This window comes from Drosophila yakuba, chromosome X, assembly GCF_016746365.2.
Source record: "Drosophila yakuba strain Tai18E2 chromosome X, Prin_Dyak_Tai18E2_2.1, whole genome shotgun sequence".
Classification (NCBI taxonomy): Eukaryota; Metazoa; Arthropoda; class Insecta; order Diptera; family Drosophilidae; genus Drosophila; species Drosophila yakuba.
The window spans coordinates 19,238,878-19,258,207 of record NC_052526.2 but is presented as its reverse complement, the minus strand read 5'-3'; the positions used below and the strand labels follow the sequence as shown (position 1 = coordinate 19,258,207).

Genomic DNA, 19,330 nt, shown 5'->3' with positions numbered 1-19,330 from the left:
TCTGCAGCAGCGCACATATATTATTATAAACTATAAACACACCGTTTAGCGGCATAACATGAAAAAAAAAAGAAAAAAAAAGGTTTGCCTGGTGGATTACGGGTCATTAATACGATATTATGATTCGCTTTTTATTGTTTCATAACTCTCTGGCTTTTAAAGGTGATCGTTATGTTTTATTTATTTCAGACACAAAGCATCGATTGTGGTTTATTGGTGGCGGTTGTGTGGTGATTACGTCTATTCGGCAGCCTTCACTAACGCTTCGGCGACCTCCACGGCGATGGCAGCCTGGGCCTTGGCCTGCAAAACAAGGATCGCAAGTAAGTTTCAATTGGACATCTTCCAAAAGGTACAATAGTAGTGTTTGTAGTTAGGAACTCTGGTTTCTACCAAGTGATAGTTCACTTCGGAGTGTAAAAGCAACTCAAACAAAAGATTACTCTTGCAAATATCATATAGATAGGTGGTAACATAAGAGCAAGAATGTAGCATGAAAGTAATATCTCAAGTAATCAATGCAAATCGTCTAGTTACTAAAATGCCAAAGTTCGTGAATGGTGGCAGCAGTGTTTGCCTCAAATAAGTTTGTTTGAGTTATACTTTTTGCACCAAAATTAATAAGAACTACTTAATGCAACTTCTTAACAAGATTCGCACCTTGTCGTCGCCAGCGGAGCTGAGCTGTGACTGGTATTTCGCGAGCAGCTGGCGCGCCTCGTTGGCATCGATGTCCTCGATGTTGTGGGCCTCCTCGGCCAGAACCTGAACGGAGGAATCCTCGTTGACGGTGACAGAGCCGCTGGAGACGAAGAACTTGAGGGTCTTGCCATCGTTTTCCACCACCTGGACAACACCGGGCTTCAGGACAGCTGGAAAAGCAGAGAGATTTGTTCAGCGGTGATATAATCATCTCGGGGGGATCAGCACTCAATGTCGGAACTTACCCAGAGTGGGCACGTGCTTGGCCAGGATGCCGAAGGAGCCGGAGAAGGAGGGCACATCGATTTGGCGCACCACAGCGGCATCGTAGAAGGTTTTGTTGGCGGCGGCGAAGGTCAGCTTCATCTCATCCGAGTAGCTGCGGCTCTGGGCCAAACGGGCGCCGCGGGCGGCCAGCAAACGGGCGTTCTTGACGAAGGACATTCTGGACTGCAACGGGAAGGTAAATTCAGGATTAAAACTCAATTTTTCTTCAGCCAGGCAGCATAACAACAAAATAACCAAATTATGTAACTTTGTAGGTTAGGCGGCGGCTGCTATTGCGTTTCCCTTGCTCGGATTTCGATAGATTTTCACTGCAAATCCTTGCTCACGTTGATCAGTGGACTACCCCTTAATTTATCATTTATTTTCACCTGTTTTTATTTCGGTTTGATAGCGAAAAACACGAGAAAACTTCAATGATCAGCCGCTGTTTTTGCGAAAAACGTTCCAACCAGAGTGACCAGCCGGGAGTACACAAATTATCTGGTATTAACGCGTTTGTACGTTATTTATTTCAGATTACACAGATTTATTGGCAACATGAACACTTTTAAAATACATTTTTTTTTATCATTTGACTCACAATAATAAAGTGTCTTAATAAACTGATTACCATAAACAAGAATTCAAGAAAAAAAGCACTTAGTGGTCACTCTTATGATTTTCTTCAATAGTCTGGCATCACCATTTCAACTGCTTGAATTTTTTTGAATATTGTTTTTGAGCTACATTTTACAAACTACATATTTTAATACCTTTATTTTTTCCGAAAAATATAAATGTTGACTGTTTCTGATGTTTTTTAATTTTGTTAGCTTTCCTTCTTTTCTTTTGTTTCAATGTTGGACAATTAGATGTACCGCATTTTTGGATCGCACAAAGCCTGAGCCCGCGCTACATTCAAAACTGCCGTTAGCAAACATTTTTCGCAACCGCATCGCCTGGTCACACTGCCAGAATCAGCACAACAACAAATTCCAATTGGAAATAGAAACGAAACAATGCAGATTGCTGCATTATTATACAAGTGAAGAAGAAGAGAGTGCCATTTTCGGCTGCTATTTTTGCCCGTCTCTGAGCCTGTGTGTGTGTGTGTGTCGCGTGTGTGCTCTGCGCTGAGGTGTTTGTTGGCGAACGACAGCGAAAGGCAACAAGCAAACAAACAAACAAACAACACACAGGACGTAAGTGCTTGCAACATTTACCCAAGTTTGTCGCCCACTCGTGCCCTCTCTGTCGCACCTGCAGGCAAAACGCAGTTGCGAAAAACAACAGTGTTTCCCCATGTTTGTGTTTGTGTGTATAGATAGCTGTCAATTTTTTTTCGCTCTGCATATTTTCTATTTTGTTTTGTTATGTCTTCTATTTTGCTTTGCTCTGTGTGTGTGGGTGTCTTAGCAAATTGCGCCTTTTAGTTGGGAAAACTCTGCAAAAAAATAGAAACAGAAAGCTTGCCTTAAAGTTCATTCCTCACACACACAGCTGACTTTGTTGTGGAAAAAGGGAGAGAAGAAGAGAAGGATTTTCTGCTTTTTGTTTGTTGCACACACACACATGTGAACGAGCAGCTGTGGCGCGCATGTGTATGTGCTTGTGTATTTTTGTTTACCTCTCTCACACTCTCACTCACTCTCTTCTCCACTGTTTTGCCCTCTGCCAGCGTCGCGGTCGCCAGCGGCGTCGCAACGCAATAAATTTCATGTTATTTCCGATAAGAAAACCAACCGCAATCGGTCTATATGTTTATATATACAGCTGATCCTTAGCTATTGACCCTAAACAGCGGTGCGAGCGAGATGGCAACATCGCAGAGAAGCAGCGGCATAAAATAACAACAATGTTGGGTCGTTGCTCCTCTTTTGGCTTCTTCGCTTTCATCTTCTGCTCCTTTTGTTTTTGTCACGGATATTTTGGATACTTCGAAAAGTGTATACCCTACGTTTTAGCTGATACAAGACCATAACATATAATTGTTAATTTAAGATTTGGTTAATTTTAAAAAATTTGATTCTGAGTATGTTTTAAATTTGTTTTATAATAACATATTTCTATTGGAAAACTAATAGCCCAATTCATACCCTTCATTCTGGTCAAATAAAAACAAAAAGCAAGCAGAGAGAAACAACGCAAAAGTTGACTTTTCGGTTAAGAAGAAGAAGCCGCAGACGAAGAACAAACAGTAAACAATAAACAATAATCGGTCGCAAATGAAGTTCAGAGATTGTGGCAAATAATAATTACGGCACAATTAATGCGTATTTTAACCTAGAATGACAACAACAAAGCAAACTGCTGATGGTGCCAATTAATTTAGCGGTTTTTATTTCGATGGTTTTCATCTGTTGCAAGCGCAGTACCGTTAGCTTTTTTGTTGCTTTCGACACGCGACGCCGCTGCCGCAGTCGACGTCTTGCGTTGGCATACAATCGCGTTACCGTTACACGGCTGCCGCTTGTTGCTGTTGTCTTTGCCAGCACTTTTAAAACGCACAGTGGCGGTCAATAAATTACGACCACCTTTGATTCTGCATTGGAGTCCGTTGAAACATATGTATGTACAATGTAATAAGCCTGAATGTCGTTTAATATATGTATTTCTTGGGCGATTTAACGTTTGTGGCCTGTACTGTGCCGCACACACTTAATTGTAAGATGTAGGCAAATGGCAAAAGTCGTTTTTGTATTTGTTGCTACCCACGTTTGAAGCCAGGATTGGAATGAGATGGCGATAGAGTGAGAGAGGGTAATAAGAATCACACTCTTAACGGTTCTAACGGCACTTGCAGTTTGCCTCACCTTGCCTATTTTTATTTCCCTCCCACCTCCTCCTGCCCACCTTGTTCGCCCCTTCTTTATTCTTGTCTTGATTGCAACTGTAAATTGCACGTAATTTGTTTGTTCATTGAGCACGCATTATGCGTTTCGCTCAATTGTTGCTTTCTTGAGCTTTTCTAGTTTGTTTTCTTCTTGTATTTTGTCCTTTATCGCCGACTTTGCTGCCACCTGCTGCGTCGCAGTCGGCGTTGCTGCCGGCGTCGACAGCACTACTCTGTCTCAGATTTTTTGTTTTGTACCAAAAGCAGCGTCATTTGCCATCCGCATTTCGCGCTGCGCGCTTTGCTTTCCGCTTGTCCGCTTTGCTGTCGTGCGAAGAGAAGAAGCAGAGTGGTCAAGAAGTAAACAAAATAGCCAAAGTAAAGGTGCAACAATTGAATAGAAATCCGTTTGTTTCGCTCGAAATAATTGCGAAAAGCGAGCCAAAGAAATCGCCAAGTGAGTGAGACATTAACAACATTTTGTGTTCCTTTTTTTTTATCTACGTTTTTTTCTGTGTGGTTCAGTGAACTTCTTGTTACTTTATACTAAATCATGTTGCCCCGGCAAAAGTGCTAATTAATTAACTAATTGAACAGAAGGGCGCAATTTGGATTTCTTTGTTGTCTGCGTTTCGAGTGCATTTCCCTTTTGCAGCCATTCTCTCTCTCTCTCTCTCTCATTGCCTTCTCTCCTGCTCCCGCTGGCTCTCCTTCGCGCGGTCTTTGTTCTGCCCGTTCGCTCCTTTTGCATTTTCTTTGTTCAAGCCAGCGGCGCAGCGTCGCAGTCGACGCTGGCAGCGGCAGCCGATTTGCATTTGGAGATTGAGCAGAAGGCGGCGATGTGATAAAGAAGTCTGTGCAGCAGGGGGGCGGATGAAGGAGTGGGTGCAGCGGGCGACAGCGCCTAATTATCCATTACCTTTTTGCAGATTAAATTGCCTTCAATTTGGTTAACGAGTCTAAAACAGGACAACAAACCAGCAGGGGGCAAAATCTCAAGGCTGATAAAGTAACTTATATTTGAGTGACTTTTCTTACAAAAAATATTGAACAAATGCCGTAAAATGTGTTTGTAAATTAACATGTTAACAACCCTTGTCATTCTTGATTTGTGATCATGTAGTTAGAAAGTCTGCCACATTTGCAGGCCTCCACTGTACCGCCCACTTATTTGTACCTGCCAGTATGTGTGTACATACATATGTGTTTATTCGGTCATCGTCTGCGTCCGACTTCCTCATACCAAAACCCCTAGCTATTCCAATATACCGCTTATCAATCGGTAAACATCGACGCGGTCAGTGAATAACAATTAACGACTTTGACAGGAGTTGTGAGGAGGAACAAAGAACACATCAAAGGCGCGCATCTGGTATGAATAATAGATGGGAATGCGAATCCGGGCATTATTCATGGGCATCCGCATCCATTCACGGCTTCCCCGAGATCAGCCCCATTTAAATGGAGCCCTACCTGGTTCCCAAACCGACGCGTACTCAATTCTGGCTTCGGTGTTTACCGCATAACTTTGCTACGCCCATTAATCATTTAGCACCCGAAGGCGCTAATAGAAAGAGTGTTCTCCTCGGTGGAGGGTTCTCCACTGGCTTCTCCAGAGCCATCTTGTGGACGTAGAACCGCAGCTAAGATGCAGTTTTGCATGCGCTTCAATATCCAAGGGTATGTTTGCATTGCGAGATTGACTATATAGTAGAGATTAACTTCTATTTATTGAGATCCATGAATATATGAGGAATTTTAAATACCAAATATATAAATATTTGTTGTGCCATTGTATAGTTCTTATAAAAGTATTTACATTATTAAAGCTTAAAGCAGTTGGAGTTAAATGGTAAATAGAATTTAATGTTCTTCACCAAAATCGCCTTGAGATAGTTCCTCTCAAATACAGGGTACACTTTTGGTTTAGCAAACGGGAGTTTATATTTCGCTAGTTCGTTTTTGTTGCGCTTTGTTTGGTTTCCGGGGCGGCAATTATCCATGTGTGTGTGTGGGTTGCCCACTGGAACTACCAACGCCGGAGGCAAGGAGATTGCAAATGGAAATCAATAATGGAAAGGCCCCTGGCATATCTGCTAGCCATTGCCATAGCCGAAGCCGTAGCCGTATCCAAAGCCTCATTGCCTATATTATAGCCCACTCTCTTACGCTTGTTCTGCTCTGCACTGTTCTGTTGTTTCTCTGCGCTGCGCTGCGCTGCTTTGCTCTGCTCTGCTTTTCCTTGGCTCGAATTCAGCTTTTTGCATAACAGATATAACAAACAAACAAACAAAACAAACACATGCATTATTAATTTCGCCTTTTGTTTTCCACTTGCAGTTTTCTTTGGCAGGAAATCTGATATAGCCGGGAATCGGAAACGAAATTGGAATCAGAATCAGAATCAGAATCGACATCGAAATCGGAATTGAAATCAGATATATTCGGATTCAGAATCGCACGAAGCAAGTGACTGTAATCGCAGAAATCATTGTTCAATGACAGCAGCCGCGGCCGTTTTTACCGCTGCTGCTTCTGCTTCTGCCGCTGGCCACGCCCCCGCCGCTTCCGCCCCCAAATCCGAACCCATTGCAGCGGAGAAAGCCAAAGTGCACAGTTAACAACGCCCCAAGGCAACAGAGACTGGAAGATTTAGTTGTGGTCCTGGTCAAGGTAAGGAGTAAACACTAATAACGCTTAAAATCGCTCTGGAAATAGTATCTATATGTATGTATTGCCTACTTAATGCGAGTACGGTCATGAAAATAATGATCGTTAAATATCGCAATCAAAACCAAAACCAAGTAGGCCAGTGTATCGCAGGCTTGCACCACAATAAACTTTTCGGCTTACTCTACACCATTTTGTAAATTCAAGTTAAAGTGACTGTTTTGCTGAGAACCTATGACTGATTTGCAAATTCCTGATTACAGAAAGAGGACCACTTGCAGGACAGACAATCGCAAGACCATTTGCAGTCCACAACGTTCGCATATAGAGGCCCAAGGAAACAAGGATATCGATATCAAAGTCACAATGGTGAAGACGTTTCAGGCCTATCTACCGTCCACGAATCGGACATACTCATGTGTTCACTGCCGCGCCCACCTCGCCTCCCACGACGAGCTCATCTCAAAGTCGTTTCAGGGCAGCCAAGGACCGGCGTATCTGTTCAACTCGGTGGTGAACGTGGCCTGTGGCCAGACGGAGGAGCGGGTGCTCCTAACCGGCCTTCATGCGGTGGCGGACATCTACTGCGAGTGCTGCAAGACGCCGCTGGGGTGGAAGTATGAGCACGCCTACGAGTCCAGCCAGAAGTACAAGGAGGGCAAGTTCATCATTGAGCTGGCGCACATGATCAAGGAGAACGGCTGGGACTGAAGGGCTGGGCTGTCCGTGTGATGGGCTGAAGAATCAGGAGCACACCCGTAACAGGATCAGGAAAACAGGAACAGCAGCTGCAGCAGCAGCAGCACCAGCAGCGGCGGCGGTGGCAGCGGCAGCGGCGGGAAAAGCAGCGAGTTCACCACACAAGAAAACGAAACACACACGCGGCAATATGCAGACAAAGAGTGCTTACAAAATGGCTAAAGTCTGGAAAAATTCGAAAGAACAAACAGAAAAAAAAAAAAAACAAGGAAAGGCCAACCGAAAAGCGAGATCGAGTTTTATCGAGTTTTAGGGTACCACACAATATATATATATATGCTATTATATAGTGCATAACTCGTCGTATCTTATAGAACAAAAGAAACAAATCAATCAGACACACAGATATACCGCACATTCGATCGAAAAACACCCATTATATAGAAAGCTTGATTAGGCTTGGGAAGGATCTCTGCGCTGGCCGCCATCTAGGATTTCCGCACTTTCATTTCGTTTACCATTACCCATTTATACCACATTGTTTTCCTTTTACCATTTTGCGTTGCAAGTTGATTCAATTATGTGTACTTTCTGTGAAAAATCTGCCTTAATTCGATGATTTCAAATATAAAACTGGCGAAAGCCTCACGCAAAACAGAACTTGCACTGCCAATAAATGAGAGAAATGTTTAGCATTCAAAAATAACACAGCAACAGCAGGAACCATTTGAAACACATGCGAAATCAAAAATGAGGAAAACAAATTGATAACACTCACCGACATAGACAAACATACACACTGAAACATTTTTTAACGTAGTAGTTATATTTAATAAAATTATTAAAATTAATTATTTAATGCAATTTAGCTTGAAACAAACAAAAAAAACACACGAAAAAGCGAGATAAACTTAAACTACAAATTTGTCAATGTGCAAACGTAAGGAACAACCGAAATATGAAGGCGGCAAGGTGCGTGTCCCCGCCGCCAGGTGGCGTTCAGGTGATGCCACTTGACACTCGGGAATGATGCACCGAAGTGCGGGGGAAAAGGGGGTGGGAAATGAAAGAAATTATATGAAATACAAAAGCATATGATATGCCTAACTTTAAAAAGAATATAAATATACACTATATATACATATATATATATAAGTATATGTATATATATGTATATTTATGTAAGAGAGAAATGCGTATTTATGTCGCAAAATATCGTACATTAATCAAATCGAAAGAAAAGCTGGAGCTAAGCAAAAAAATAAATATATGTATAACGATGGAAAAAGAAGAGCATATTTTTAAAGCAAAACGGATTATGATATATGAATATGCAAAAAATAACTGCCAAGAACTATTTAAGTTAAATGATGTTCTCTAAGTAGTTATTAAAATGTATCTGAGGAATATATTTTGTGGTAGCATTAAAATTAACTAAAATAAAAGGAGAAACAAGTAAACAGAATATAAAAGCAGAGTTCAATAAATACAAATTCAAGAAATCAAATCCTCTTCAAAAACGAGTAACATTGAAATTGCTGAATACTTATTTGTGTCCTGCATTTCATCCATTTAAGCTATTGGCCGTACTTAAACTCTCTCTCTCTCTATATATATATATATATGTATATATATATATATTTCCAACTTAAAACCTAGTTTTATCAAAGCTTTGAGCTTTGTTCGACCATTTAGGCATTGACTACTGTACTCCATGCATGTGATGCACCATGAAACGAAACACAAATTTTGAAAAACGGAATTCATACAAAAACGAAACCAACTGATGTTAGTATTTACATACATACATGCCACTATACATACTTGCATACATACATACTAAAACGAGACCACCTTTACATTAAAAAGAAAATGAAATACAAAAATCATACAAACATTAAAACACATCCAAATACAGTCAGCGACATGCAGCCGATTAAGATGTATTAATCAATCTCAATTCAAGATTGCAATAAAGCGCATTTTTAGCTCAACTAACTGATTTTTTTGTTCTTTTGGGATGCCCTCCCATTTTATTTGTGTATGTACATATGGGAAATGAGTTGGATATTCAGTGTATTTGCTACAACATTCGGTGTTTTTCAGTGTTAGGAAATGATATAAGAAGTACGCCGATGTGTTAAATTCAATTTCAAATTCTGCATCAATGAAGTATATTAGCTTCTGTGTTGTGTGAGTGTGAGTAGTACATTTCTGCATTATTGGATTTAATTGGTTTACGATAAAAATAATAAGGAAATGTGTGTAAATTGGCAGTACTAATTGTAAACCGCATTTACAAAACGTCTAATGCCGAGCAATACAATTGGGCAGCCGATTACGCCGTTGTTAAAGTTGTGTGTGTGTGTGTGTGTGTGTGTGTGTGTACGCAGTATGCAGCATATCAGCAACGTGTTGAGGTGCTACTTTCACTTCTTGTGGTAGCACCATTTGAACGATAGTCCATAGTGATGTGGTTCATTTGCAGCTGGATGGATGGATGGATGTATGGCCCCCCAAACTGGGCCGCCTGGTGATCATCGTTAAACGTCGCCGGCAGCCATGAGTGTTTCTATATGATATCTCCCGTCCGTGGAGGAATCGACGCCTTGTCAGCAGCATGAATTGATGGCTTCGATTCTTCCGATTTGGGCGAGGAATCAAGTCCATTGTATCTGTAACGAGGTGTATGCTTTTTGTGGTGATTGTACTTCTAATGTATTTTCACACTCACTTTTTTCACATTGAGAATTTAGATTCAAATTTTGTAACTTGTTCCGAAAATATGACCCAGCTTGTTGCCCGTGTCGAAGGCGAATGAAATTTCTGTAGACTGTAGCTCAAATTACAGTTTTGGCTGCGAAAAAAGTAATGACAGCAAAGTTCTCGGCCAACTTGATGTCGTTTTTCAGATTTCGGGCTATTTTCATCTAGTCACCTTTGCAAATGGATATTACATGAAGAGTACCTAAACAAATATAGTTGGGGATTTTATTTTATTTTATTGAAATAACTGCGATTATAGGAGGCGCCTGTCACAACGTTCTTATTGCATTGAGGGTATAAAAATGCGCCACTAATCCTTTATTCCGTTTCCTTTATTTCCACTCGAAAGGGAAAGAAAAATTGACATGTGAGGGACAGGAGGACAGCCTACATAGGGAAAACCCTTCTCCGTGAGACCTTCATTTTTTTGGTTCCCCTCAACCAATTCTGACGTGGGTCAATTTAATTTGAAGAGATTGTAAAGCTGAAATGGCTGTAACTGTCACACGCCCAACCAAACTGGAAAGGCGGGCCCCATTGTCTTGTCCTTTTTCTTTTTCTTTTTGCCTTTTTCTTTTGGGATACGAACTCACCCACACACACAAACATCTCTGGAGGTGTTAAAGGGAAAACCCTTTTTCTTCCTCCTTTGCGATTGAGCGAAGGAAGGGTCTTGCGTTTGATATTTTCTTTAAACCATTTGTGCTCCTGTCAGCAGTTTCATTACTTTTCATTTTTTCATTTCAGTGCGTGGAAGTATGAAATGCTGATGTCTTGATTGTAGGTCTCAGAATGAAATTGAAAATTGAATATTAAGCATTGACTACTTGAAGCAATTACATTTGGTTTTTATAGGAAAATATCTTATTATACTTAAAGTATTGTGTTTTTATAGGAAAATATCTTATTATACTTAAAGTATTGTGTTTTTATAGGAAAATATCTTATTATACTTAAAGTATTGTGTTTTTATAGGAAAATATCTTATTATACTTAAAGTATTGTGTTTTTATAGGAAAATATCTTATTATACTTAAAGTATTGTGTTTTTATAGGAAAATATCTGATTAGATATTGAAGCATTGTGTCAACACTGCGAATGAGTGATATTGCACACGTTTGCTATACTAAAGCTCACATAAGTTTGGTTCATACAGAAGCATGAATAATCCGTTGTATAAGTTAATACTTCGTTTGGGGGCATTGTTAGCTTTGGAGGCCACAGTCATTACCACTGATGATGTCCCTCCCCGTACACAAACTTCTGATTTACATGACCCTCTGGGAAGTGCAAAAAAAAAAAAAAGGAAAGGAATACAAAACTACAGACCGGAGTTGGCTTCGAAGAACTTTTTCAGCCAGACAGCAACTAATGAATGATGCAACAATAAGGAATCACACTGGCCAAGTCCGCAAAAGTCGACTCTCAATTGGGAAATTGCGAGGCTGGGGCTGGGAAAACTGCAGGGAAATGCAGAAAAGGGGGGTTGTGGTGTGGTGTGGTGGAGTTGGTTTTTCGAGGGAACAGCAAAAACATTTCCTGGTCTCGTTTGCTTCGTTTGGTGTGTCCCCCTTTTTGGGTTTGTAAGCATTTAATTAATATTGAAAGCGACACATAAAAGGCTTAAATGCCCAGATCCCTCACAGATCCCTCACAGATGCACACATGGCAGTCACGGAGGCCCAGAGCCCGATGCACACTCAATCCGTGGAGTGCAGCCGGAGTGCAGCATCCAGTCAGTCCAGGCCAATCATTTTTTCCAGCACCATGTCAACGCAACACACATGAGCCATGGGCAGACCGACTAGCAGAGTGAATGGTTAGCTAGAAGGAATCGTAGAGCGCCTGCTGCACTGCAAGAAACAATGTGTATTGTTTACTTAACGTACTGTTTAGTATTTAACTTGTATCTTCTTCAAAAGGAAGGGAAAACCTCAATTGGACTGCGCCCAAAAGTATGCAGTAAACGTGAGCGTCAGCTTGGTGGCCTTGCAGGTTTTAATCAGGCTTTTCTGATTACTTTGGTTTCTTCTCCTGTTTTTCTGGCAGTGTTCGTTGCGAATGCAGAGTGCAGAGTTGCAGAGTGGGGCAGGTGGGGACTGCAAGTCAAAAGTTGCCTGGGACCTTGTCCTGTCATCACTTCAGAAGTCTAATGGGCGCGTCAGTGTTCGCCGAGCGTTCCGTTTCGTAGCAGTTAGTTGACAGCGAGTGTCCCGGAATATCCAAAGCTTCTCCTTCTTTTTTTCGGCCTTTTGCCATGGATGGCATAGTCAGTCGCTTCTGTCATATTCACTGTCCCCATCATTCAACCCTTACACTCGCACACTTGCAACTCGCACACTCGCAACTGGCACACACAATCACACTAACACACTGACACACCAGCTGAAAGGGGAGCCCACAGTGGCTCAATCATCGTTGATACGGCCAAAAAACCCCCCTCCCCCCCTTTTTTGAAGGGGGCTTAAACCATCCCCCCACCGACCACTTGTGATGCGCTTTTGGGCCCCTACGGCTTTGTGAACTGACTCTGGGCCATTTGTTGTCGCCAGCACATCTCGCATTCCTCAGCGATTCATGGCTTGGCGGTCACAAATCGACGGGGCGAGCGCTGTGAATTGAGTTTTAAAGGCTGCTGACACTTGCATCCGACCAACAGCTTACTGAACTGGAACATATTTCACTTCAAATGCGACCAAAATGGGTCGAGTTCCACTGTCGCCAATTGCAATGCACAATTGTTTAATTGTTTAAATGGCATTTGTGTGCAGTGAGCACTTGTCATGTTCTGTATGCACTTCCAACTCAAAATTTAATACATTTCATTAGCTTGTATTCTATTTATTATATATATCATATAATAGCAACTTTCGTTGCCTTATTTGGCGTCTTTTTCGATACCATTTCCTCAGATCGAAGAGTGCACTTTTGGCCCAAGGGGAAGCTCTCACAAATTTGTTTCGCCCTTGGCGGCTTTCATCTAAGTACGAGTATGTGAAAAAGCGCATTGCGACGTTGGCTGGCGATTTGCCCAAAAAGAAAAAAGAGTCAAACCATGATGGGTAAACCCACCTACCAACTACCAACTACTAACCTCCCCGTTTAGTTTGCCCCATTCCAAGTGTCATAAAGTGACAAATCCATCAACGGCTCGGCTCGGATGTGAAATGATGCAAGGCGTGCGCAATTTGTCTCGCCTGAAACGAAACGAATCGAAACGGAACCTGAATGATATGAAACGCACGGGTAATGGAAACTGGTTGGGTAAAGGGGTGGGGTAGGGGAAGGGGAATTTCCTGGTAATTCAATTTGGGTTTCCCCCGGGAAAGTGCAGGCCAAATATTTTCCCACATTACTGTGCATCGCATAAATTCGTTAAATGCACGGGCGCTTGAACCAAAATGGAATGCGAAGAAATAGCAATCGTTAGCAGTGAAGTGTTCTCAGGAAACCATGGTTTTTTGAAATGAAATATTTGAGTTTGTGCACTTTTTGGGCCAGCTTTTCGCTGCACAATAATTTCCACGTTCAATATGCATTTGGCACCAATGTTGTCACTTCGGAAATTGTAAATTCAAATGTTTCAGCGCAAATATTGAACGAGTGATGCATATGTGCACACCTCGGTGCCTCTTTACACCCGATTCGAAACTAAATAAATATTTTTATTGTGTTGGCTTGAATTTTATTTGCTGCAAAACTGAAAGCCAATATAAATGAGCGTGTAGTGTGCATACATAAATGGATATAATCTCACAGATACATATGTTGGTTTTCTGTTGAATGTAAAATTATGTGCCTAACACAATATGTCACCATGGACGGCAGTTTACGTAGTAACGAAGCGCGCCAAGAGAGTGTGCGAAATCGATTAACACCTCATTTGTTAAAATGGGAGATGGTTAGCATTGATTTTTACTGACAATTTCTTTTAGCTATGTTAAGATAAGATAACTTTTAATGTTACTTACTTTTTTTGGGTTTTTATTTTATATATATACATATGTATTTTTCTAAGTGCACTCGCGAGATGTCTTGTAGTCATGTTCGGCAATAAGCCGTTTATGCCCTGATTTATTATGGGCCAACAAATCACCGACATGATGGCTCACAGTTCCCTCTCCGCACCTCTCTCCACCCCGCTGCTCCCACCACTCCGAAATGGAGTGAAATGAATCTCGGCTGGGTGCATTTTTAATGGTTTTCGTGGAAGGGCACTGGTATTTGCATTGTGCCCGCGGCTCCTCGAAGCAAGCCATCGATTTCAAGTTCAATTCGGGGGCGAACACTTAAAGTTAAGTCCCAGCACATGGGTGTACTAAAGAGGGGTGTGTGTGAGTGTGGGCAGGGGGGTGGGTGTGTCTGACCCCCCAGTGGCAAGCAGGTGCCACTGCAGCCTCAGTGGCAAAAGTGATGATGACAGGGGCAAATGGAACTTTCGTGTATTGTTATTACTTGTCTTTAACGCTGTTTTCTTTTTCGGTGCCCTGGCTTTAATGGAAAGCCCGAAGGTGTTCCATTTCCCTTCAACGATTTTTCCGCAACCCCAATGGACCAAAACCCTGTTTAAGAATTTTCTTTAAGGGGGGAAAGTATTTGCAAGAAATCAACTGCGATCAATGGGCCATAAAAACCAACATTAAAGCAATAATATTGAAGGGAAATTAATATTTGCTCTTAAAAAGAGGTTAAAATAGGTTTTTATATATTTATTGCAAAAATAACCCATGCATAAGGCATAAAGAGCAAATATTTGTAAAATATACAAAAAAAACATGGGAAACAATTTTGGAGTTTTACTTGCGAAGATTCACTCGAGTGACAGTCATCAATGTGATCGAAGTGTAATTTCTGGTTACATTTTTTCGGTGATTTCGCTCTAGACTTATCCCCAGCACTCTCGTCCTGTGAACTACCTCACGCACTAAGGATAATGGAAGGAATGCTGCGGAAAAGTGGAGGGAAATGAGTACGAAGAACGCAGTGATGCGAAAAGTGTTGAAAATGAAATCGTGTACGCATCGAGAGCATAAAACGTGCATTAAAATCTGTCATTTACATTGGTAAAGGCGTGAAAAATTGGCTAGGTCCCCCCACCCCCGACCCACTCTTTGTCTCCAAGCCATCGGATTTTCCACACTTTTCCCCGCCCCCGCCCCCCCCCCCCCCCCCTTTCTTTCGCTCTTTGTGTGTGTTGCTCCCCTGGCGAAAAGTTGGAAAAGCGCTGACGAGAACTCGGTTCAGCCTTTGGCTGTCGCAGCATCGCTTTTCTCGCTTTTCTCGCTTACAACACCACGCCCCCAGAATTTTCTCATTTCCCCCAATCCTACCACGCCCCCCGCCCCCGCACCTGCCCTCGTTTCGGCTTCAACTCTTTTTCGCTTTGAATTTGCTTTATGAGAAATTTATAATATCCCTTGCCCCCCAACTTCAAGTCGAACGGAACTTGTTTGTTAACCAAAGTAAAATCGGGGCCGGAAGAAAAAAAAAAAAAAGGGGGAAGAGGTCAGCGAAACTGCTAACCAGTTAATATGGACTCCAGTTTACTTTTCGTTAAATTGCACACATTTTTTTGCAAATTTTAATTTGATTTAAATCCTACTTCAATTTTATTACTTTAAGTAAGAATTTCTACTTTTTAGCTGATTAATAATTTGAGCATTACGATGATACATTTTAAATTAGCAAAAGGACGATAGAAAAGGCAATCCAACCAAGTGGCTTGGAAAGCGGCATTCAAACTCTACATTTAAGTTGATTAATTAGCCAGCGGATTGCGGATATCAAAATGGATTAACTGCAAACCCTTCAGGAGCAACTTTTCAGCAAGCAGAAACATTTTAATTAAAATGCCATTGCGTATACGCAGCGTGGGCAGCGACGTTAAAAATTCAAGCACTGAAAATGTCGGCGTTTCGGATTAGTTTAAAGTTGCGTGCAGGGCACCCAGTTATCAAGTGAGCATTAAAAATAATTACGTGTCACGAGAAGAGGACTAATTTCAAGGGAGCTGACAAGGATTGAATGGGATCTAGCACTGAAAGGCAGATTGAAAATTTGACAAATCAACATGGCTCGAAAATATAAAAATATAAGCTGAAAGTGATGCAGTGAATCCGTGAATCAGATACTTGGATCTTAGCCTGCCGGCTGTGAAGCAATTACATTTAATTATCAGAGCGTTATGCAAACGTTGTCTGGCTCCTAAATAACAAGATTGTGGGGGGAACGTTTATCGCCAGCAAGATGCCCGAAAATTAAAAAGAAATCAAATGCGGTGAAGTCAGTCGCGCCGGTTTTACATTTTCCCCCAGCCACAGCACCCAAAAACACCACAAAAGTCTTGTTTGAGGTCGTTGAAACCGCGTGACAGAGTCTGTTGGTTTTTTTTTTTTTTTTTTTTTGTGTGTTTTCCGGACGAATCTGCCGAGAGAATGGACGCCACATGGACGCCACTGGCGGAGTATGGAAACCACAGCTGGGTTTCCAGATGGTTGTATATTCTGCCACACTGTCTGACAATGATAAGAATTTAATTTTGAATTTGATAATCAAAAGCGCTGCGGTTCATTAACTATGGCGACTTTAGTATCGCAAATTCCACTGCACATTTCAATTCAATTAGAATAATTTATATAGATATTTGTGTGAATAATAGACTGCGAATTATAGGCGGCATTTCCCCATAGTTACTTACCCTAATTAACTATTATGTTTAGCAGGATTTGCTTATTTCACATTTTGTATCATGCACTTTTGCTAAGTAAGTGCTTCAGTGTAGGAATTGTGGTGCTGCAAGCATTTACCATTTTTCTTTGCTAAAATACCAACTACTAGTTATGTTTGTTTATTACCACACTGCCGGGGATTGCTCATATTCCTTTTGGCCCAACTATTTCGCCTGCAAGGCTTCAGGCGGGTCCACATGGCGTATGCTTAATTTTGTTGCCACTTTGACAACTTGACTGCCTGCCTCGAGGCAATGCATGTGTGTGTGTGCGAGTGTGTGCTTTATGTGCCTGTGTGAGTGGCAGCCTGCGTAAGTGAGTCTGTGTGTTTGCTGACCAAGGGACAGAGGGCAGTGGAGTCGATGTAAGCCGGGATGAGCTGAAGTAAGGTGTTGTCTGCTAGCAATTAAAAGGACTTTATCACAAGTACATTAAAATATACCTTGAAAATAGGCAAAATCCGGAGGAAAAGCGAAGGAAAAGCGGAGGGGCCAAAAGGACGAAGGACGCACCAACAAACAACCTAATTAACTTGTCAAAAATTCAGACTCTGCTCACCGGCCCAAAAAGGAGCGAAGCCAAAGGAGAACAAAATATAAAATATAAACAAAAAAAATCCAAAAAAAAAAATTAGAAAACAAAAGAAAAGTGAAGCGAAGTGAGGTGAGGTGAAGTGAGGGCAAACAAACAAAGGCAATGGCAGTTATGCCCGTTTTTGCCTACGTGCCCGGCCCGGGTTCTATTAAAATTTCAATTAAATATTTTCCTTTTCCGCTCGCCCGAGACAACCAAAATAACCGGCAAACGCCAGTACTTATGTGCTTTAATTATTGTTTTTTATAATTATTATAATTATGATTGCGAGACAGCGACCCTCCTCCGGGAATTGAGCGACAGCAACAACAAAAGGCGATTGCTGGAAAACTTTCAGCGCTGCTGGATTTCCATTTCCCAGCAGAAGAAGGAACTTGCGCGGCCATTTCGCACGCAAAATGTTTAATTATTGAAAATGCCTGGCTGTGGAAAACGGAATGTGTGTGGGGCAACGTGTGCTGCTGGGAAAGTCGAGGAAATCCGAATGGTTGCTGAGACAACAAAAATTTGTTTACGTGATTTTCTTCATCTTCATCCTCGTTTGTGTGTGTATGTGTGTGTGTTACTTTGTCGCACATGAAGACTGAAAGCAATAAGATAAAAAAAGATAAGGAAAGCTGTGGAAAACTGTAGCTACAAGAAAACTTTGAAAAAAAATAAGTATGGCTGCTTTAAAATTTAGCAAAATTATAATTTTGGCAAGGCGATTTTGCAAACCAGTTTCTGAAAATCTTTTAAAGGCATTTTTTTCCTTTTTGTAACATAAATCTGTTTTTATTATTTTCTCTTAAGCACAATTTTCTCGCTGTGCATCGAAACGTTGGTTAAACTAAAGCAGCGACAAAGACAAATAGACAGACAAGCCGACGGACAGACGAGGCCACACACGTAGGTGCAAGAAATCCCGCTGCACTTGGCACGACCAGGAAAATGTCGTCCTGTTCCTTGTGTCTTCTGCAACGCTTTGTGAGGAGCGCCGCCAGCAGTTTGCCTTCAACTTGAGCCCCCCACCAAAGCGACATTGATGCACTGCAAGAAATGATGCAAAAAGTACTGAAATACTTAACAGTTGAAAAGCATCAGTTGGTGCTGCATACTTTGCGAGGGCATCAACTAAAATGGCCTAGTTAAAGCACTTCAGTATGAAGTCTCTCTTTTATTTTTCAGTGTAATGCAGTCGCTGTGTGACTTGGCCCTAAGTCGGCGGCGGTTTTGGCAGCTCCACTCCACTCCACTCCTTCTGCAGCAATGTCTCCATTTGGCTGGCTGTCTGCTCCTCTCGGCTACGTGTCTATTCAAATGTACGCCAAGATGATACCCTGTAACCGCCGGCAAAGTGCCTGTGTGTCGGGCAACGTACACGATCGCTGCTGTCGCATGCAGACGATAGCATTTGATTTAACTTTATTTTGGGGCGAGAACTTGTGGAAACCGAAACTGCCTCGAAACTTAAAAGAGAGATTCGCAAATTGAATTGAAATTATTTGGCAAATGTGCAGCAACGTATATACATATATATATATATATATTTATATATATATATACAGCACACATAAAGCGCAATGGAGTGTGGCAACATTTTATGCAAATCAACTGACAGATTTTCACCTCTGGCACGTGAGCAAGAAAATTGCAAAAAAAAAAAGAAAAATACAAGGAAAAACAACGAGGTGCAATGGAACGTTGGCGTAATTGAAACACTGCAGCGACAAGTGCAGCACGACAGCAGCCGTCTCTCTCTTATCGGCCATGCCCGTCTCTTTCTCGTCAGGGGCTTTGTGCTCCTGTTTGCCGGTGATTTGTGCGTGGTCGCAATTCGATAAGCGTTTAAGTAATTAAATGCACGCCCGTTGCGATTGATAAACGAGCAGTTGTCCCCCTTGCACACCCTTAAATATATACCCATCTCGCTCTGATCGGCATTTTAATGGGATATATGTGTATATATATGTTTTATATACATATACAAATGCTCGCATGCAAATGAGGCCTGATATTGTGATAGTTTCTCAAAGACCAATCTGTAGTTTGCATCTTAATGGGAAATGTGACCTTTTAATAAACAGATTG

The 19,330-nt window shown here is 41.6% G+C and overlaps 2 protein-coding genes and 1 long non-coding RNA gene across 4 annotated transcripts; 1 reads left to right on the top strand and 2 right to left on the bottom strand.

Annotated features, from left to right (window-relative positions):
• Nucleotides 1–96: 96 nt before the first annotated feature.
• Nucleotides 97–1,514, bottom strand: LOC6525990 (ATP synthase subunit delta, mitochondrial). Its single transcript, XM_002101772.3, has 4 exons — nt 1,359–1,514; nt 948–1,152; nt 661–872; nt 97–303 (listed from the first exon to the last, which is right to left on the bottom strand). Exons 2-4 carry the CDS (start codon nt 1,144–1,146, stop codon nt 241–243), a joined length of 474 nt encoding a protein of 157 aa, XP_002101808.1. The 5' UTR covers nt 1,147–1,152; nt 1,359–1,514; the 3' UTR covers nt 97–240.
• A 448-nt stretch (nt 1,515–1,962) lies between these two features.
• LOC6525989 (protein yippee-like) lies at nt 1,963–9,165 on the top strand. Of its 2 annotated transcripts, none has more exons than XM_015191083.2 (3): nt 1,963–2,171; nt 6,143–6,475; nt 6,736–9,165. In XM_015191083.2, the coding sequence occupies exon 3, from the start codon at nt 6,839–6,841 to the stop codon at nt 7,181–7,183; it is 345 nt and encodes a 114-aa protein (XP_015046569.1). In that variant the 5' UTR covers nt 1,963–2,171; nt 6,143–6,475; nt 6,736–6,838; the 3' UTR covers nt 7,184–9,165. The 2 variants fall into 2 exon arrangements, with proteins under 2 accessions (XP_015046569.1, XP_002101807.1); XM_002101771.4 differs by lacking the exon at nt 1,963–2,171 and adding an exon at nt 4,083–4,259.
• Nucleotides 9,166–9,173: 8 nt separating this feature from the next.
• On the bottom strand, nt 9,174–10,789 carry LOC26536207. The gene is made up of 2 exons (XR_001453869.2): nt 9,906–10,789; nt 9,174–9,846 (listed from the first exon to the last, which is right to left on the bottom strand). It is a non-coding gene; the product is annotated as an uncharacterized LOC26536207 (long non-coding RNA).
• Between the last annotated feature and the right edge of the window lie 8,541 nt (nt 10,790–19,330).